This window comes from Ctenopharyngodon idella, chromosome 10, assembly GCF_019924925.1.
Source record: "Ctenopharyngodon idella isolate HZGC_01 chromosome 10, HZGC01, whole genome shotgun sequence".
NCBI classification, from domain to species: Eukaryota; Metazoa; Chordata; class Actinopteri; order Cypriniformes; family Xenocyprididae; genus Ctenopharyngodon; species Ctenopharyngodon idella.
The window spans coordinates 1593737-1613901 of NC_067229.1; the positions used below are offsets into that span (position 1 = coordinate 1593737).

Genomic DNA, 20165 nt, shown 5'->3' on the forward strand with positions numbered 1-20165 from the left:
ACTTCTGTTGCTGTTCACGGTCAGGGACTATTTTTTCCAGTGGAAGGAAGCCTTTTAAAGATTTTACTTCATGAAAGTTGCATTGATACACAGTTTTTGGCTTTTATTTGTATTGTGTGGTAACCGTTTTATAAAAGCAATAATATTGCTTTAATTGGTTTTCCACAGAAGTCCACGTCTGTAGCTGTGGTTCTACTGAAGCTGTGATCCGATTGGTAGTCTCTGCTCTGGTGGGCGTGGCTACAGTTGGCGTTCTGGTTTATGACATCAGATCCACAAGAGGAGACAGGAAACAGATAACAGAAATATTGTGACTTATCTTGGAGTTTTAATCTGTAAATATAAAATTGACAGATTAAAACTCCAAGATAAGTCAGGGACTATTTCATAGTCACAATATTTCATATATGAAAGGGTTTGTATTCAAATACAGTTATCAATAAAATCAACAAGAGGTTTAATATGTAGGTGTAAATGGATTTATAAAATATGGAGCCACACTGTTTGATGAAAGAAATATATCATGTACAAGAAAGAGCCAGTGGCTTCTGCCGAAATATTCATTTTAGCGTTGATACTTTATATATTTTATATAAATTGTATTTAGAGTGGCAGATTAAATATTACAGTGCAATCTGATGGTGTAATGACCTCTAGTGATGAGTTTGAGGAACTGCAGATGCATTTTACATGCGTTTATAAGACTGATGAAACAGTGAAGTATGTACATGCAATGTTTATAAAAATATAAACTGCTAAATAACATAAAAAATGCTGACACATGTTTAAAGACACACTGAAAGTTTACTGGGAATAAAAATTGTATAACTGATGCCCATGTTCTTTTGAAATCACTTTTTGTTTTTGTCGAATAAAGGAGACAAAAGTGTTTTTACAAGCACTCATGCTTACGGTTGCCAGATTTCCACAATTTAAACCCTAATCAGAGCTTTTCTGTTAAAAGAACACATTTTACTTAAAGGGGGGGTATCACACACAGTTTCTGCCAATCTTGAGTACCTATAGAGTAGTAGTGCATCCTTCATATCTCCAAAAAGTCTTTAGTTTAATCATATTTATAAAAGATACATACGCTGTACCGAGTATTTCCGAAACAGCCGAGCGCCTGGAGGCGTGTCCTGTGAGTGGAGCTAGAGTCACAAGTACTCACAGTTACTCTCGTCTACAAGCTATCAATGGTCAGCTAAACAACTGTATTTAAACACACACAATACATATACAAAAGCGTGCTCTTGCGCTCTCGCTCAGGTCCACGTGTGCGCCCTTCCGGGAGAAGTGCCCGTACAAGGAATTTCCCCCCCAGTTTACGTCACTCAGGCCAATACTCGAAAAAAAAAGTCTGAATCCTGTAAGGATTTGGAAGAGAATTTTTGTAACAGAAATACTCTGTCATACGTCCAACTCGTGTTTTGTAACTTTGGCCATGTTTAGCATGAGAATCCAACTCTTTAACAGTGTAAATAAGTCAGAATACATGAAATAGCATTATACCCCCCCCTTTAAAGGGGACATCAGATGCAAAATTCACTTTTACAGGGTGTTTGGACATAAAAATGCGTTGGCAGTGTGTCTACACAACCATCCTATAATGATAAAAATCCACCCAGTGCTTTTTTTTTAATCCCACAAATCATAAGCACTTTGTCAGATCAAGCCGTTCACAGATTCTTGACAAAGTGATGTAAACTTGCACAGGCCCCTCCCACGACTGTTGACGAACACTGCCGTTTTAGCATAGACCCGCCCTGAGTGAGCTGTAAACAGACCGCCATTGTTTCGACGCCGCTCAGGTGTAGTTTTGTTATTGGATATTAGAATGTCGTCCTTTAATCTCGACATCTGAGCCACTGAAGATGCAGTGGATTAATTTTGTTTTTGAAACGAAACAAACAAACGACAACAAACTGTGCCGCAATCTGACCTGGCCACGAACCGCTGCCATGACGAGGAGGCAAGTCCCTCGCAAAGACAGCCGTTTGATCGCGCCGGCGCCTCACGCACACACAACAAAGCACTGCAAACGTGACATCGCAGCTTGTTCATTATCAAAATAATACAGTCGAACAAACATATATGTCGTCATTTCCATTTAGAAACCTTCTCACTGTAATTCATAACTGCACGTTTATAATGAACATTGCATTAAGGTGATTGTCTTATTACAAACTGTGTACATTTTATGTAAAGATAACATGGCAACACTACAATAAGGTTTATAAAGTTGTTAGTTAATCACTAACAAGTAATTTTTTAAATGTATTTTAATCGTTTTTGAGCATTTATAACTGCATAAATAAGAATGGTGAGTTCAATGCAATACTTGACAAATAGTGTTAACAGCCCGTTCACGGAAGATAGGGGTGGGGTGAACAGTAGCTCATTATCATTTAAAGGGACATGCACCGAAACGGCTCGCTGCGAACAGAGCTGTTTTTGAGGTAAAAAAGAGTGTTTTAGAAGGTAAAAAGGGTGTTTTTTTTTTACACAACCATTAAGAAATTTTAATCAAAGTATGTTATAGACTTTTTATGAAAAATATAAGCACTAGTTTCCCATATATGGAAATGTATTATGTAATATATTGCATTATATTTTGCAGTATATTCCCATATATTTTTGTTCCGTAAGGGATTGTTCCCTAAACGTTCATAGAATGTCCTGAATGTTCTGTGAAGGTCCGCCAAATAACGTCCCCCCCAACCCTTAAAAGAACTCCACATCATGACCGTCTCTGAACATTCTGGGAACATTACTAGGCACGCTTGGAACCTCAACCGAGGTGGTACTATTTAAGCGAGCCGTACCGTTACGTACCGAGCCATCCTATGCAGTGGAAAAGCCTAAAATGTTATTAGAAAGACTGAAGCTCAAAGTATACTTCATTTTTTATGCATACGCTAGCGCATGTGTACAGTCGAACATGTAGCGTTTCAAAGTATTGAAACGCTCTAGTAAGCTTTAGAAAGTTTCATCTTTGTCCAGTGTCTGTGCTATTTTTCCAGAAGTTATGACCGATAAAAATGTCTTTTTTTTTATCTAAAGTTGTGGCTATATCATAATAAACCCCTCCCACAAGCGCTTGTCAATGCAGGCCTCAATGCTGAAGTCTCTGGTATTTTGTTGATGTTGTTTTGTTGATGTTGTTCTGTCTCTTTAGTTTCGTTTTCTACCGTGAAACAATGGCCCAGGCCAGTGTTGCCACCTTATGGAACAACTGAGTACTGCAAAACAGATTCAATGCACATGAGCAACAAAGTACGTGCAGTCACAAAAATCGGGCAGTGCACGGTCTGGTGACAAAATTTGCGTCACGCATACTAAAATGCATAAAAACCAAAGTATACTTTGGGCTTTAAGATGGACCTACCAACAGATGATTAATTCACAAGCCTAACTTAAAAAAAGAGTTTGGTTAAAAATCACCCGAGTTACAGAATAATAATGTTTGCAATTATTTTTGGAATCCAAATTATAAATCAAGAGTGCTAGTTTATCAGTTGTTCTGGGCTGCACTCAAAACACTGATAAAGGCTATTGTTGTTTGAAGTGTAGACAAGCTTTTTTTCAACAAATGTCATGTTTTGCAAATGCATTTTCTAATTGATAAGATATTTTGTTTATTCTATATTCTCTAAACAGGCCGGAAGGAAGAAGACCAGCAATTATGGAAGACTAAAAAAATGTATTTATTGTAGCTATTGTGACATTGTGGCACACTTGCAATGTTTTATGAGTGCCATTTATACACAACGCATCCCAATGTTCATACTTTAACTTTTATATGCAATTACTTTTTTACCCTTTGTCTCTTTTTTCATTAGCAAACCGGCCAATCAGGTACTAAATTGTACAACTGACGTATAATGCCACCTGCTCTTAAATATTATTTGCTATATATTAAATTAAATGTCCATATAACTTAAGCCGGCTTGTCTATTCTTTGGCTCATGGATATTAGTAGAAATTTCACATCTGACAACTAGAACAAACTCAACATTTTTACTCTGTGTAACAGGATAGATTTAAGTAGACACCTGATGTAATGACAAAGTGTTTTCGTAACTTAAGGGGTTTGTTGCAACTGGCTGCACCTTAACCCAGTCGAACAGATTTAACATTTAACCATGTTTTGTGACAGTAAAATCTGTTTTACAAAGAGACCATATCAGTGCTGGTTTTAATGTCTGTCAGTCGTCTTAGTTTGTCTTGTCTTCAGAAGTTTTCCCTTTGGGCACCCGGAAACGTGCCTTCTTGGAGTAAAGTAGATTCCTGCTGAACAGCAGTGGGATGTTTCCCAAATACAGGAAGAGCGCAAGACTCATGCCTGAAAAATACATGGTGTAATTGTTTACTGAACAGTCTAATTCTACACATTGACTTAAACTTTGAATGTATTATTTGAATAATTGGTATTAATAAATATTTCCGACATTTACAAGGACTTACCAATAAGAGGCCCGAGCCAGTAGACGAGAGAGTATGCTAAGAAAGTGTGTCCAGGACAGGTGAATGTTAGGGCATAAGCGAGGGATGGATTCACATATCCAGATGTATAGTTGTTTCCTAGTGTGACAGAGAAATTTGTGAGGAACGAAGGCGTTAAAAATAATACTTCACCACATCATTGCCAATAAAGAGTGATGATGTTCTCCAGAGTAACACAGTGCAGCCCTTACAGGACTTAACTTCAGTGTGTATTTCAAAAAATGCTATTTATTTTGTATATTATTAAGTTCATGTACATGCTAGTTTACCCCTAAATATATGCATTTGAATGCTACAATCCTTATTTAATATATGCATTTTAATTGCAGTCATTGATATATGCACTTGAAATCTACAATTTTGAATGTATTATATGCATTTGAAACCTACAATATTTAAACTAGGTGCATTTGAAATCTAAAATCCGTATTCAATATATGGATTTTAAATACGTAATCCTTTTTTAATTTGTATTTTAAATCTACAATCCTTGTGTAAAATATGCATTTTAATTGCAGTCATTATTTTATATATGCATTTTTTAATGCAAAATCCTTAATATATGCATTTGAAATCTATCTTTAATGTATTTAATCTTTAATGTATTAATTTTAAATCTACAATTTTTAATTTAATATGTGCATTTGAAATATACAATCCTTCTTCAGTACATGCATTTTAAATGCATAATCCATATTTAATATGTATTTTAAATCTATAATCCTTGTGTAAAATATGCATTTTAATTGCACAGTCATTATTCTATATATGCACTTGAAATCTAACATTTTTAATTTTACATGTGCAATTGAAATCTACAATCTTTAATATATGCATTTTAAATTTACAATTTTTAATTTAATATATGTATTTTTAATTTACAATCCTTGTGTAAAACATGCATTCTAATGGCACAGTCATTATTTTTAAAATATACAATTTTTAATTTAGTTTAATAATATGCATTTTAAATCTACAATTTGTATTTAATATATGCACTTTAAATGTAAACTTCATTCTGCCAATCACTGTCCAAAGCAAACCCACCTGCATAGGCGATGAATGTCAGCAGCAGAGCGAATATGGGAATCCTCAGCAGCTGTGACCGGTTCTTCAGGGCGAGGTAAACCAGGTGAAAGGTCATGGCGCCGAGGGCTTCAGCAAACACTCCCTGTAGTGGCGGGACCCGCAGCGACGTACTGCACTCGGCCATCATCAGATTCTTGATCATGTGCATGTCGGTCAGCTCCATCTCCCAGTACTTACCGGCAACTACGAGCGCAAAGTATGCACCGAGTAACTGCGCGGCGACGCTGAGGACGCCCGCCACGGCACTGATGTCTTTCTGGAGGAGTTCCATTAAAGTCACCGATGGATTTCCGCTTATGCCTTGCATGATGATGGCATGAACGGTGATGGATAGGAAAAGCATAGTGATGGCCACGTCAGGCCCAAGCGCACCGGCCCACTGACCGACCTCCGCAATGGTGTCCACTTCAAGCCTACAGGCGGCGAGTGCGAAGGCGGCGATGAACTCTGTCAGGAAAGTCCATCGCGGCCTCCATCGGGCGAACAGCACCCTTCCGACCGCACTTACACCTACTATAGCTAAGAAGTAGCCCAGCGAGGCATTAAGCCCTGACATGATGTTCAAACAGTGTAGTGCACAGCTAGCTGTGCTGAACAGAAAGAAAGATACGAGCTCACCAACGCTGTATTTGCTCACAGCATGTGACAACGTGGCACACGGAGATGCCGTGTTCTTATCAAAGGGGTTTTTTGACACAAACCTTAGGCCAAAAAAACACATTGACCTATTCAAGGCCACCTTTCAAAGTGGCCGTTCGCTTTGGCTCCCTCTAGTGGAAGAGCATGGATCTCATTGTTTAAACTGGTCTATTGTTGCTCAATCATTTTTTCACAAACTAGCTCTTGAGATTGTGGTAGATACGCACACAAACATATCAAGTGCAACTGTAACTGAAATGTAAACTCAGGCTTACCTGATGAGTTGGAAAAACGGCACCTCGTGTAACATAGGGAGAAACTGCACACATGCACATCAAGCCTCGTTGGCGCAGTAGGCAGCGCGTCAGTCTCATAATCTGAAGGTCGTGAGTTCGAGCCTCACACGGGGCAAAATTTTTCATTTTGCAGAACGTTCATTAATGTTGCTTGATGTTCCAGTCTGTGGAAACTTACTAGAGCGAAATTCAGACATTTCTACTTAAGCATTTGGCATTGTTTTATATCAAGATTACTGATAAACACTGCCACCTAGTGGGTCTCTTACCTAAAACCATAAAAAAAAAAAAACATTTCTGTTACTTGAAATAAGAATAAAATCTAAAAACATAGTAATATAAAACTTACAAGGCAACATTTCTCATAAATTAAAATAATTTCTCGAAAATAACTAAATTAACTAAAATTAAAACTCAATTTCATTCAAAATATTAATAAAAATTATAATAGTACATGAATGATACTAAAATAACTAAAACTAAAATAAAATTGAATAAAAACTATATGGACATATTTTAAAAGAAATAATATAAATGACAAATATACACAACAAAATTACCTAACTTGAACTAAAATTAAAATGGAAAATATAAAATCTATATATTTAAATATAAAGCAAGATTAGTAAATGATGTAAAAAAAAATTGCTCATTATTAGTTCATGTTTAGCTAATTAATTAATGTTAACAAATAAGACCTCTTAAATTGTTAATGAATTTTCATTTTCTCAGTGAGCTTTAACCACTGCCAACAAATCCACACATGACCCTGTTCAATTATTCCTCTTATTATGAATGAGAATTTCAAAGCTAAAATATGAACAAAACGGTCGCAGAGACAAAAGCGCTGGCCCGTACGGGGATCGAACCCGCGACCTTGGCGTTATTAGCACCACGCTCTAACCAACTGAGCTAACCGGCCTGGGAGAGCAAGCTTAGAAATGGGTGTTTAAAAACACAATAGTGTTGATTTTAACCACTGTCTTTAAAGTCAGTGAGACAACAAAATGGGACATTCAAAATCCTTGAAAAACAAGTCAAGTAAAAGAGTAGCAAAGATCTTTTTCTTTACTTAAGTGAAATTATCTACAAGTGAGATGTTGTCTATTTTAAGAATTAAACAATTTGTGATCGTAGGTTTACATCTACAAAGGGGAGTCTAAAAATGAAAGTTCTCCAGTGAATACGTGTAGAGAAAAAGTGACTTCTCCCCGTCGGGGAATCGAACCCCGGTCTCCCGCGTGACAGGCGGGGATACTTACCACTATACTAACGAGGAGTGATGGCATAGGTGTCACTGTGCCCATTTGCTACAACGCTTGGGTATATTCATATTAAAAAAAGAGGGAAAACAGGTTTTGTAGTATTGCAGTGACAACATAACACGGTTTTAACTCAAATCTTACCTTGAAAACTTCTTAAGTTGAGGTCTCCTGATGAATCTCTTATGTTGAAGCACTCCTTATTTCTAAACAAAAATTAAAAAGAAATTTAAATGAACCGAAATGTGTTTAAATGTTTTTAATTCAAATTGGCAGATATAAAAATCTGACTTGGCCACAATATCATAATTTTCACACAGTAATGCTTACCCCCCTTTAAACTGGCATACATTTTCATATTAATATCGTTCCTCATGCTAACCAGCTTTACCGTATACTGTAACAAGCCTACAGATTGGCACACTAAAAAGTTCAATCTGGACCCTGTTTTTAAGTCATAACACCACACACTTGAACAAAATAAAAGAACTCGTTTTTAAGTGTGTAAAAGATGTTCAAAACAAGCTACTGCATTGGCCGGGAATCGAACCCGGGCCTCCCGCGTGGCAGGCGAGAATTCTACCACTGAACCACCAATGCTCGCATGGAAGCATCTTTTGCTTGGAACTTTTTGTGTTGTCACAGTATCAGTACTGCATTACAAGAAAACATACTCATTTAGCATTTACTCATCACTATAAATCTCAGTAGTACACGGTTACACAAGAGGATTAACCCCAAAAATACTCACCTCCAACGGACGTCTCAATGTCCCAACAGGCTGCTTCCCCTTTGAGAAGAGAAAGAATGCATGAGAAACTTATAAATAGCATTATGTGCCTACTGACCTTGAACACTGGAGTCCCAGACCTACAAACAGTTGTTAAAACTGTTAGGAAAAACTAAAGTCAAGCCATCTTTACAGAGTAACGTTTTTGGACTGAATTTGGTATCAATCAACCATTAGGTGGCGCTCCAAACCAAAGGTTTATATGCTATACTTCTAATGCTTATTACACTAACCATTGGATTAAGGTTATTTTTTACTTTGATCTCACATAATTAAATGACAACGGTGATTAATTTTTCACTTAATGTGAATGGTTTTCACAAACAGACCAAAGGTTTGACAGCTATAAAGATCTAGAGTTCTTAGCTGAGATCAATATTTGCAATTTGAGCTTTACTTAAACATGTGTAACAATGCCAATTATCCAAGAAAACCCGCTGTAAAAAAAAAAAAAAGACCAAAATAAAATATTTAATAAAAGAAAACACGTAATTTACGTTGAGTTTACATTGATAGGAGACTGCAGACTGCACTTCGGCTGATCTTACAGGCTTGGAATAATACTAACAAGTTTAAAACTTTTACATACGAAAATTTACATAATTTACATAAGAAAAAACAAAAGAAATAGAGATTTTTGTTGTTGATATTTCATTAGTTGAAGGTGGGCCTAATGGGAGGACTTGCCTTGAGATTGATCTAACGACAATCTTGATCCAGAAACGTGTAATAAAGTATATATGCAATCTGATCTGTCGAGCAGTCACAAGAAATCTTAATAAAAGAAAGAATATTGTCATTTACATCAAGAGTTCATTAAAGAATGCCTCAACATTACTAAATAATTCTATTCAAAATAAGTCACGAGGCACGACCATGTTTAAACAGGCCACCTTTTTGCCTACGCACCATCGCTTTAAAACCAAAACTGAATGACGTTTTTATTAAATGAAGATGAAAAGCTTACGGAAAATAAACCTTTGTCTTACAGAAACCCCTTTAACTACCGTAATAAGAAAACTTTGCCACTTTAGTTTTCGAACAAATGCAAACATTTTCAGGTACTCACCAAGCCGCCCGTATTATTCATACATTTCACCTCCACCTGAATGCTGATTTCGACGACCAGTTACTTAAATAACCTTAGTGTTTCGTTCAGGAGTGAATTCAAGATAAGAATTGACAACTTTATACAGAAATAATCGATGATTTTCAACTTCGCCAGTCTTCGCGACGACGCTGCTGGTGTCCCTCACTGCGTGCGCGACCGTTGACGTTTGTATTTTTGTGGCGGGAAAGAAAATTAAATTGAACAGTAGCGCCAACAAAAACAACCCAAATTTACGTTTTTGTATATAATAGCCTACTGCTATACTTTTTATTTTATTATTATTATTATTATTATTATATAAAGTAACGAAACACGTGACCTAAAGGAATGGAATATTAACAAATGGATCGAGTCATTTAGTATCTTTTCATGACCCTATCACTTTTTTAATAAATTGGATACAAAATATAATATTAATGTATATGAAAATCATGTTTTTTCTTTTTCTTTTAGCATATAAGTGAATTTAAAATATTTTTGCTTTGAGCAGATGTTTTTAACTAACAAAAGTCTCTTCATGTTATTAACATCCAGAAAGTTGAATAATTTTTGATGGGAAAACAACAGCACAAACATGAAGTATTGATTTTATGAATTTCCTTATGATTTGTGATATTAGTTTGTCCCACTAGTCCACACCCTGTAGTTGAAATTACAGATATTATAAGACATTTTAATTAATTAAAGGTAAAAATAGCTTCAAGTTGACATCCCCCATGAAAATTAACTCTGAATCACTCACTAAGCAAACTGATTGTGTAAATAATCAAACTATAATTAAATAAGTTAATTAACATATCCCTGAAAGGCAACTAAGCCCCTTTAAAGAAAAAAATCCTTAAATTTCAACACATGCAATCATATTAATTTAGTAGTACAAGTTAGAGAGCTCAAATGGTTCTGAATAACGGGAATGACCATGTTAACTCATGACGCAGTTTAAACAGACTATAAAAGTGCCCTAGAGAGAGTTTATTCTAATCTCAAGTTTCAAGTCCTTTTTTAATGAAGAACAAGAGATGTACACAATGTTGCAATGACTGTATTGATCACAGAATTTGCAGGAATCCGGCTTTTACTTGCAAAACAAGTGACTGAAAAGCATAAAAATAGTTATCAATTCTTACATCATGACTTATCGACAACTGCATTTACTTCATAATAAACTGTTAGTTACTAAAACAACAAGAAAAGTGTTCATGTACACAAACATACACATCTAATCTACGTGTCCTGCTTTTGGTTAACTACATCAACTGAAATGCTACGCTTCTTCGAAGTACGTCATATACACATTTCATCACATGAAAGTTTCGTCTCAGGTTAGAGGAAGTTCAATGGCAAAAATCTGCCTTAGACAAAGTATAAAGGTGTTTGCTGGAATAACAACAAAGGCACAAGTGACTACAAAAATCATTCACTGCTCGCAGTTGGCGTGTATCAGTAAGGTGCTCTTCCCTTCGGGTCAAGAACAGGAGTAGGCTACACAGTTTTCAGTCATGATTCTGGCTACAGAAAGACTAACAAAAGGTCTCCAGCTGGATCTGAAATCACCATAATTGACTTTGGTCATCAATTATGGAGCATACGAGGTCTATAGAAGCCAAAGAGTGGAAGAGTTCATACATAAAACACAGACAAAGTCCCACAAGAATCTAATGAGCGCATGAGGACAAGGAGGACATCTAATAGTCCCCAATACCACAGCGGCCAATACAGGTTTAAAAACAGGCAAAGACCCAAATGAAATGCTTGGAGTTTTGTTTTGGCAACATTGATATGTTGTTGACACACTGGTAAAAACACCTGGCACAGAGTTCGAGAGTGTTCAGCAGTCCGCTGCGCTTGCGGGCACAGCTCGTTCGGAGCGGGAGGCTAGCGGTTGTTCTTCATGGCGTCCTTGGCAGCCAAAATGAGAGGAGTGAGACTCGAGAGAGGTTTGGCCAACTTCAGGAAGGGATGCTGAAGACGACATCAGGTTTGATCAATGAACAAGTTCACACAAGTCATGCTATTCCTTAATCGCTAGTACTAGTTGCTGACTGGTTTACCTGCAAAAGCTCTTTGCTTCCACCCCTCTTTTCCACATCCATTTCCAGACAGCGACTTAGGAAGTCTCGGAAGATGGGCGACAGCTTTTCAGGACTCTGCAACTCTGGAGTCCCATTGGTGGCAATCAGGTAGAGCGCCTGAGGAAGAAAGAGTTTGAGATTTCAGACGCTGTAAGTCGCAATGTATAGTTGTATTGTCAACAGAATCAAATTGGCAATTAAAATTGAACCTCGAAAAAAACTCGTTGGAGAATCAATGACACCAACATACCCTCAGTGGATTCTCATTGAGGTACGGCGGTTCTCCTTCCACCATCTCGATGGCCATGATGCCCAGGGACCATATGTCGACTTTGGGTCCGTAGGCTTTGCGCGTCACGACCTCCGGAGCCATCCAATATGGCGTGCCCACCATAGTGCTCCTCTTACTCTGTTCAGGAGTGATCTGGGCACAAAATCCAAAGTCCGCTGCGAAGGAGACAAAATCAAGTTAGAGACATTTCTAGACCTGGTTTGTGTAATTTCATTGACGACTTGAGGTCTTGAGGACTTAAATTTCACGAGTAAAATCCATTCATTCCAATAGGAATCCGTGCAATCAGGAGTTTCATGTGAAGGAAACACAGATTTTGTTTATGCACAAGTTGATACACAAATCTGCAGTGCTAAAGAACGGAAAGCTGCTTGGTTTGAAAATGACTTCTGTGTTAGTGGTGCTTAAGACATCTCTAAGCTATTGACAATGGACCTTTTTTTTGCACGCAAATTTGACCGTACCTTTAGATGAATCTTATAGACCTCAGTAGACTCAGTCTCAGTAGATGCCATATTTGACGCCAATGACAACAAGGATGTGATGGATTGAAGAACAGCTTGTTTAGTAAGTCATACGGTTGCATAATTTGGTGTTGTTGATCAATCAAGTTGGTGCAACACCGAAACAATTCCAATAGACTTGGGAAAAAAAAACATTGTGGAAACTAGATGCAACCCAAGACCACAAGAGATACACTATGGGCCCCATTTATGAAACAAGAGCAAATTGTTCGGAAAACCTGAGGTACATAAATTAAATGGGACAATTGACAAAAATATTGTTTCATAACCAACTTACACACAGAAGTTTGTTTTGCTTGTTTCATGATTAAGGCCCATTCACAGTTTCGTTGTCATTGGCGTCTAATTAAATGCCATCTACCTTGACTAAAGTCAATTACTGATTTTATTTTGGGCTGGTTTGATTCACACTGCATGTCTAGGGTAAATAACGTATGAAGAAACACTGAAATGATGAACATGATGTTGGCTGCGATAACCAGCACATTATCCGCGTACAGCGAAATACTAACAAACTTTGTGCTGCTGGGTGAAAGCCAAATACTTCTTTCACTTGAATGCCTGTCATTGGTCTGTTTGCACATCTATAATGAACAGCCTGTTTGCAGTTTCTTTATAGTCACCTAGTTCTGGCTCTACTGTTCAGAGCAAGCTGCTAAACCAAACCAAACATCACGCTTTATGCGTCTAGGAGAACCAGGTGTGAAGGCACCACAATCAACATCTTTGTTCTGTGATCTAACTGAACTTCATGCTTAATGCAAAGTCTGTTTCTAATCGTAAAAACCAGAGCGCTAGTGTGTGCAGAACCAAGAACATACTGAGCTTGACAGAACCGTCCATTCCTAGAAGCACGTTGTCACTCTTGATGTCTCGATGTATGACCTGATTAGCATGCAGAAACTCCAGTGCTTGCAAACACTGCGAGATAACAGACAAGAGGAAGTTCATTAGTTAAGCGACTTGGTTATTTCCTGTTAACTCATACTAGGCTAAATTTAGAGTAAAGTTCAGATGTGCATTAATCATCAGGGTTTCCCCCTAAACCAAAAATAGTTAAATTAGCGAGCATCTTCAACGCACCTCTCGGCACACAGCGGCGATCTGAGCCTCGTCCATGCATGTCTCGGTTACGACATCCGTGAGCGAGCCGCCAGCCAAGTACTCCATCACTACGAACAGCTCCTCACCTACCAGAAAACTGTAGCAGAGACACAATTAACACTCTTAAAACTTCATGGCTGTTTCCATCCAAAGTTACGAATTAAATTTGTGCAAAGAACTGAAATATCGCATAAAACATTGGCGAATAAAGCACTGTTCCCATCCCATGTGTTCAAGAGAACAAAATGGTCACTTCCTGGGAAACTAGTGTAAAGTATCAATAATAAAAATGGAAGTTTCTGTGGCTCATTTTCCCCACATAATAAATTACGCATAAACAATAATGTTTTCCTACATAAAAAATTAAGCAAAAACACAATTAGAAATGCAGTTGTCCAATCATATGATCTGTTGAGGTAAAAGACACACAAGTTTTTGTCGTGCATGGAGGAATTTATCCGGTAAAAATGCTTTCTAATTATTAAGGTCAACCTAAAACTTTGTGACGGGGACTGGAGGCCAAATTCAAGGTGAATTTTATGTTGTTACTTGACGAACATTTACCTGTCTAAGAAGTTGACAATGTTTGGATTTTTCAGCTCCTTCATTACGAGAATTTCATTAATGATTAGCTCTTTCTTGGGCTGCTTCTGCAGGTTGATCTGTTTGATGGCCACCTAAAAGACAGAAACACACTGCGATGACAAGAGTGTGGAAAAACAAAGAAAATCAAATCCATTTCCCTCTCTTTTGCATTACCTCCTGTCCAGTGGCAACATCGATGGCGGTGAACACTGTTCCTGAAGCTCTGTGGAAAGACACAGTTATAGATCTCCATCCACCAACATGAACATGTTGCGCAGAATTGTCAGACCTACCCTTGTCCGATCTTCTCGTATCGTGTATATTTCTTTTTTGGATCTCCAATACTGACGATGGTTCCTGATGGAGAACGAACAGAGGACAGGTTTGAGTCTCACAAAAAAGTAAATTTGCACAAAGAACTACATATAAAGCGACGTACTGAGCTTGTCCATGATCTCCTCGTCGGTCATCTTGCCCTTTTTGGGTCTCTGTCGGTCGGTGGCCTTCGACGCGACCTCGCTGTCAGGAGACGTCACGGGGGGAGGGAGGGGGTCAATGACCGATGGTCGAGTGTATACCTGAAATAAAACATTAATAAAAACTATAATGGTGTCTCAAAGATACTAAAATAACACTGGTTTATAAAGACTATACTTGTATTTTTAGGTGAACTATGAACTCTAATGGCTTCTTACGCTCTTGGTGTGTTCTGGTCGGGGTGCGACAACAGGTGGCGGCGCCTCCTCATCGTCATCCTCATCATCATCATCCACTGTTTTGATTGGGGACGAAGGCTCTGGTGTTTTTTTGACAGGCTTAAGTTTTAGGGAAGGAAAGCAGTGTAATTACGGTACGGAAAGAAGCTTGACCTGGTTTGGTCAGGATGTCATAGTTAACTAAAACTAAAATCATAAAAATGTTTTTTTTTTTTTTTTGTTTGTTTGAAATAAAATAAACATTAACGTAAAATAGAATAAGTTTAAGTTTATATCAGGGTTATTACAGTTAACTGAAACTGAAACTACAACTAAACCATAAAAAACATTTTTGTTTCTTAAAATAAAATAAACGTTAACAGAAATAAAATGATAAAAGAAAAACTTAAACATACTTAATTTCAACCAGTTGCCAAAATGTTGTCATTTAGTTTAACTGATTGGACTAAAATAACTAAAACTGAAATGAAAAATTAATTAAAAAAAAACAACAACTATATAGACAAATAAAAATAAATAAATAAATAAATAAATAAATAAATAAATCAAAAACTGACCAAAAAATAAATAAATAAATAAATAACTATACGTTACTTGAAATAAAAGAAATTTTATATCAGGGTTATTATAGTTAACTAAAACTAAACCATAAAAAAAATGTTGCTTTGAAAAAAATAAATGTTAACAGAAACCAAAACAATATAAAAATATCAGCTAGTTGTCAACATTTCATTTAGTTTAATTTAATGTATTAAAATAACTAAAACTGAAATAAAAATGTATAAAAACTAGACAACTTTTTTAAAAAAGCAAAAACTTACAAAGATGAAAAAAAATTACTATATATTACTTGAAATAAAATAAACATTAACTTAAAATTAACGAGTTAAATTTATTAACTAAAACTAAACCATAAAAACAATTTTCTATGGTAATTAACGGAAATAAAATATTTTTAAAAACGTACACATACTTTATTTCAGCCAGTTGCCAACATTTTTCATTATCATTTAGTTTAGCTTAATGTAATAAAATAACTAAAACTGAAATAAAAATGTATAAGAATTAGACATTTTTTTAGAAATGCAAAAACTTATAAAAATAAAAAAATAGATAAGTATACATTATTTGATATAAAATTAACTTAAAATTAATGTTACATTTATTAACTGAAACAAAAACCAAAAACAAAAAAATGTTGCTTTAAATAAAAAAACTGATAAAAATGACCAAAATAACTAAAACTAACTAAAATGAAAACGGAAAATATACTAAAATAACACTGGTTTATATTTCAGCCGAAGCAATATTTCTCATAATTTAGTTTAACCTAATGTGCTAAAAGAGCTAAAGAGCTAAAACTACAATAAAAACTAAAAACTAATAACAAAAACAACTAAGTTACTTTAACTGAAAGCAGAGAACACAAAAATAAAAACTAATTATGAAATGAACTAAAACAGCATCTCAACGACTGTAAAACATCATACCGATTGTTCACCAGAGGGAAATCCATCCTTCTCTGTAGATAAAGAAGCAGAGAAAAGCGGTCAGTACGACATGACCGGACACGTCTGTAAAATCAGCATCAAACACACGAGCTCCAGCAGACCTGAGGAGAAGCTGAGGTACTTCTGCCGGCCGTTGCCCGTGGAGTCGTAGAACTTGAGAACGTCGAGAACGGCCTGCGGGTTCTTCTTCTGCTCGGACTTGGTGATGTTGGAGGTCTGCAGTAATCTGGCCCACTGCTCCGGCATTCCCTGTGGGACACAGAAAAAAAAAAACACACCGTCTCCACTTACACCTCCAGAAGCAGGCCCATATTTTAAGCAAATATTATCAGACTTTAGTTCAGCCGGTTCAAATTGTGTAAACAAGCATCTGTGTGAGTGTGTGTCCGTACTGTATGTGTGTGCATTTGAGCGGGAGAAAGAGAGTAGCCTATGTGCTTTCTGTACATAAAACGTAATATTGTTGCAAAAAACCATGGAAACAACCTGTCGTTTTTGTCCCGTTTACTAAATTTATTTGCTTGGTCGGTGTCGTTGTGTGTTTTGCTTTTGCAGGCTGTAAGGACCTATTAAAATAACTGAAATCATTTGGTGTAGTAATACGAAAATGTAATGCGGTCAAGACCTGCCTGGAACTACTTTAGCCGTGCGTTTCCCTGAAAATAACTGCACACCTTAGAACGTTCGTCAACCAATCAGATTTGAGCATTCAACAGCCCTGTATTATAACTAGTAAAGCAGGAATAATGTACCAAAAATATATAATAAATACAATTAATATAAATCATTAATTATGCTATAATTACTTAATATCTCGTAGTAAAGCACTGATAACAGTATAGACGTATACTAACCGTAAACTCGCCAGTAACTGCGTCGAATCCCACGTGGATGGTGTGCTCGAAATCTGAGGGCGGCGAGATCTCCGGCCGCTCTTTATCTCGGTCTTTCCTTCGACCACCTGTCAGGCGACACACACACGAGAACTCAGCAGGACCGAGATTCACTTTAACCCAAAAACAGATCAGATCACACGTCTCTGAGACGCGATGCTATTAAAAAACCCAAGTGTGAATCGAGGCGATGCATCTCCAGAAACAATAACACGTACAGTAAGATATGAAACACACTGCAGAGTCAAAGCGAAAGTGTTTTTTGAAGTGGTTTGATGAAGACGGGGGTAAAAAGTGCTTAGAAATGTTCTACTGCAAATGTGAAAAATGGTTTATTTGAGAGGAGACACTGTACCCTGGATAGGTGACAAATAATAAGTCTATGAACTTATTTCCACAATCCACATTTTAGGTTAATATATATTTATTATAACCATATAAACACAATAATTATATACCAGGCCCAAAACAGCTGTTTGTAGATCACTTTCTCACGTCTGTCACTTTTTTTTTGCATCTGAGTTACTTTCTCATGTTATTTTAGGACAGAAAGCCTGTTTCTGACATTCGAAGGTGCTTTAAACATCCGCCGTACATCATGACAGCGCAGCTGCAGTTGAATAAGTGCGATATGACGTGTTTGTATACGCACCCTTCTCGGCTCCAGAGAAGATGGAGATGATCTTGTTGCGCTTGCGCTCCTCCGGGACAGAGGGGAGGGGCTTGGTGCTGTGATTGGCGGCGAGGGCGTGGTCCTTCCCGCCGCCGCTGAAGATCGTGCTGCTCATCCTCACGGGCGGAGCGGGCGGCTTGTCCTCCAGATCCCCATTATCACACATGGTGCGGGACGAGGAGAAGAGGAAAGAAAGGAGGAGTGGGTTGAAGGGGAACGTTTGCAGGTGGAGATAAAGAAAAGGAGGAGTTAGAGCTGGAAGAGCAGAGGGAAGCACAACGGAGAGATGAGCGACGCACACGCAACAGACACACAAAACACACTGCCACAGTCAACAAACCACATCTGCAGAGCTGCCGTTTTATAGAAAATTATCACAAAAATAATAATTAAAGGAATAAGAATTTAAGAAATATATATATTTTATATATAAGGAATATTCAGATGATTTTAGGACCATCAGAACCATTTTATGCTTATGAAAATAAAGTTAAAAAATAATAATTGTCAAAATTAACAGTATTTAAATGATAATAAATTAATATTAATGGAAAGAAATTATATTTTGCATAAATAATTTTCAGATGATTTTTAGGACCATCAGAAGCATTTTATGCTTAATATTTATAAATTAACAATTATTAATTATTTATATAATAATAATAATAATAATACTATGTAAACCAACTTATACAATTTTTTATTTATTTAAAAGTTTAATTCATGCAAAATATAATTAATTGTTTCTTTAACTAGTTTGCTTAAAAATAATACATATTAAAAGAATTAAAGAAATTAAAAAAATATAAATTATATTTTGCACAAAGAATTTTTAGATAATTTTTCAGGCCATCAGAACCATTTTTGCTTATTTAATAACAATAATTACTATTTAATAATAATAATGAATTAATATGAATGGGGAAAAATAAAACAAATAAATTAATGTTTTGCATAAAAATTCTCAGACGATTTTAGGACCATCAAAACCATTTTATGCTCATTTATTATCAAAAAATAATGCCGCAATAAATTAATAGTTGTCCTAAATTAATAATTACTACTATCAATGTAAACCAATTTTTTTTTTTTTTAATTCAAGCAAAATTATTCTCGTTTGCTTAATTATAAAGAAAATAATGGCAGAATAAATTAATTATAACTGTCTAAAATTACTAATAATTATTCTATTAAATAATATCAATGACAGTTTTCCAAATGAAACGTTTTCTTATTTACATGTATTTTTTTATTTATTTAAATCCTTAAGTAACATCTAATGACATGAAGCCTGCCCAGAATTCATCAAACCTTCTATATAATTCAGTCTTCAACTCATTATTAGCACTGTTTAATTATTATATTTAAAGACACAACAGTCTTCTGTTTATCTTCAGTATTCTTTGCCATGAACAGACAGGATTTGCCCCAGCAAGCTGAAGCAACACACAGGCAGAAAGAAACCTGATACAGAAGCAGCAAGCTGCCTATAAACACACAGACATATGCAGAATATAATAATAGAGTCTGTCTCGATCCCCAGTGAGCTCCCTACATAGACAGCACCGCGACGTCTCGAAGGACCTCATCACAGGGGAATTCACACACTCATATCGAGGCCCGCACATGCTGTCTAGGTAGGCAGCACACTAGGTTTTGAGACGCAGCCAGAGAATCTCGGGTTTTGTCGCCACTCACCTGTGAAACTGAAGTCAAACTTCACTTTAAACCGCGCGAACGGTTTAAACAGGAGCTGCTCTGTCCGCTAAGAGGCCCGAGGTCAAGCGGAAGCCCCGTCTGCTGCTTTCTAGGCTGTTATCTGCTGTATACGGGTTTATTTTTTGTAGTTTTTTTGTGTTGGTTTGGGGAAGGGGAGGCGCCCAGCAGCGTCTCTTTCTGCCCTCGCCTGCAGCAAACAGCCAGCGACTGTTTCCGGTGCGATGGGATTGTGGGGAAACGACCGACAAAATAAAAGTCTAGCTAAATTAAATCAGATTTAATAATACTTTTTAATATTATATAACTAATATACTGCTATTAGGAAGTTTTCCTTATTTTTAGAATTATGTATATTATAATAATTGATTTATGCGATCAGATCA

The 20165-nt window shown here is 36.5% G+C and overlaps 2 protein-coding genes, 1 long non-coding RNA gene, 4 other non-coding genes and 1 pseudogene across 7 annotated transcripts; 2 read left to right on the top strand and 6 right to left on the bottom strand.

Annotated features, from left to right (window-relative positions):
* The window catches only part of LOC127520208 (uncharacterized), a 76589-nt pseudogene extending 75757 nt beyond the window's left edge, over window positions 1-832 (top strand).
* Window positions 833-3683: 2851 nt separating this feature from the next.
* aqp12 (aquaporin 12) lies at window positions 3684-6265 on the bottom strand. Its single transcript, XM_051910208.1, has 3 exons — window positions 5554-6265; window positions 4468-4584; window positions 3684-4345 (listed from the first exon to the last, which is right to left on the bottom strand). The coding sequence occupies exons 1-3, from the start codon at window positions 6149-6151 to the stop codon at window positions 4218-4220; spliced, it is 843 nt and encodes a 280-aa protein (XP_051766168.1). The 5' UTR covers window positions 6152-6265; the 3' UTR covers window positions 3684-4217.
* Window positions 6266-6572: 307 nt separating this feature from the next.
* Window positions 6573-6645, top strand: trnam-cau (transfer RNA methionine (anticodon CAU)). Its single transcript has one exon. It is a non-coding gene; the product is annotated as a tRNA-Met (tRNA).
* Window positions 6646-7378: 733 nt separating this feature from the next.
* trnai-aau (transfer RNA isoleucine (anticodon AAU)) lies at window positions 7379-7452 on the bottom strand. The gene has a single exon. It is a non-coding gene; the product is annotated as a tRNA-Ile (tRNA).
* Window positions 7453-7737: 285 nt separating this feature from the next.
* trnad-guc (transfer RNA aspartic acid (anticodon GUC)) lies at window positions 7738-7809 on the bottom strand. Its single transcript has one exon. It is a non-coding gene; the product is annotated as a tRNA-Asp (tRNA).
* A 122-nt stretch (window positions 7810-7931) lies between these two features.
* Window positions 7932-10175, bottom strand: LOC127521070 (uncharacterized). Its single transcript, XR_007932270.1, has 3 exons — window positions 9652-10175; window positions 8544-8582; window positions 7932-7998 (listed from the first exon to the last, which is right to left on the bottom strand). It is a non-coding gene; the product is annotated as an uncharacterized LOC127521070 (long non-coding RNA).
* trnag-gcc (transfer RNA glycine (anticodon GCC)) lies at window positions 8322-8392 on the bottom strand. The gene has a single exon. It is a non-coding gene; the product is annotated as a tRNA-Gly (tRNA).
* A 501-nt stretch (window positions 10176-10676) lies between the features above and the next one.
* Window positions 10677-19996, bottom strand: pak2b (p21 protein (Cdc42/Rac)-activated kinase 2b). The gene is made up of 15 exons (XM_051909934.1): window positions 19762-19996; window positions 18043-18318; window positions 17352-17458; window positions 16599-16746; window positions 16477-16508; window positions 14966-15085; window positions 14710-14848; window positions 14564-14627; window positions 14445-14493; window positions 14250-14362; window positions 13665-13782; window positions 13403-13502; window positions 12016-12212; window positions 11745-11882; window positions 10677-11655 (listed from the first exon to the last, which is right to left on the bottom strand). Exons 2-15 carry the CDS (start codon window positions 18227-18229, stop codon window positions 11569-11571), a joined length of 1599 nt encoding a protein of 532 aa, XP_051765894.1. The 5' UTR covers window positions 18230-18318; window positions 19762-19996; the 3' UTR covers window positions 10677-11568.
* Window positions 19997-20165: the final 169 nt, after the last annotated feature.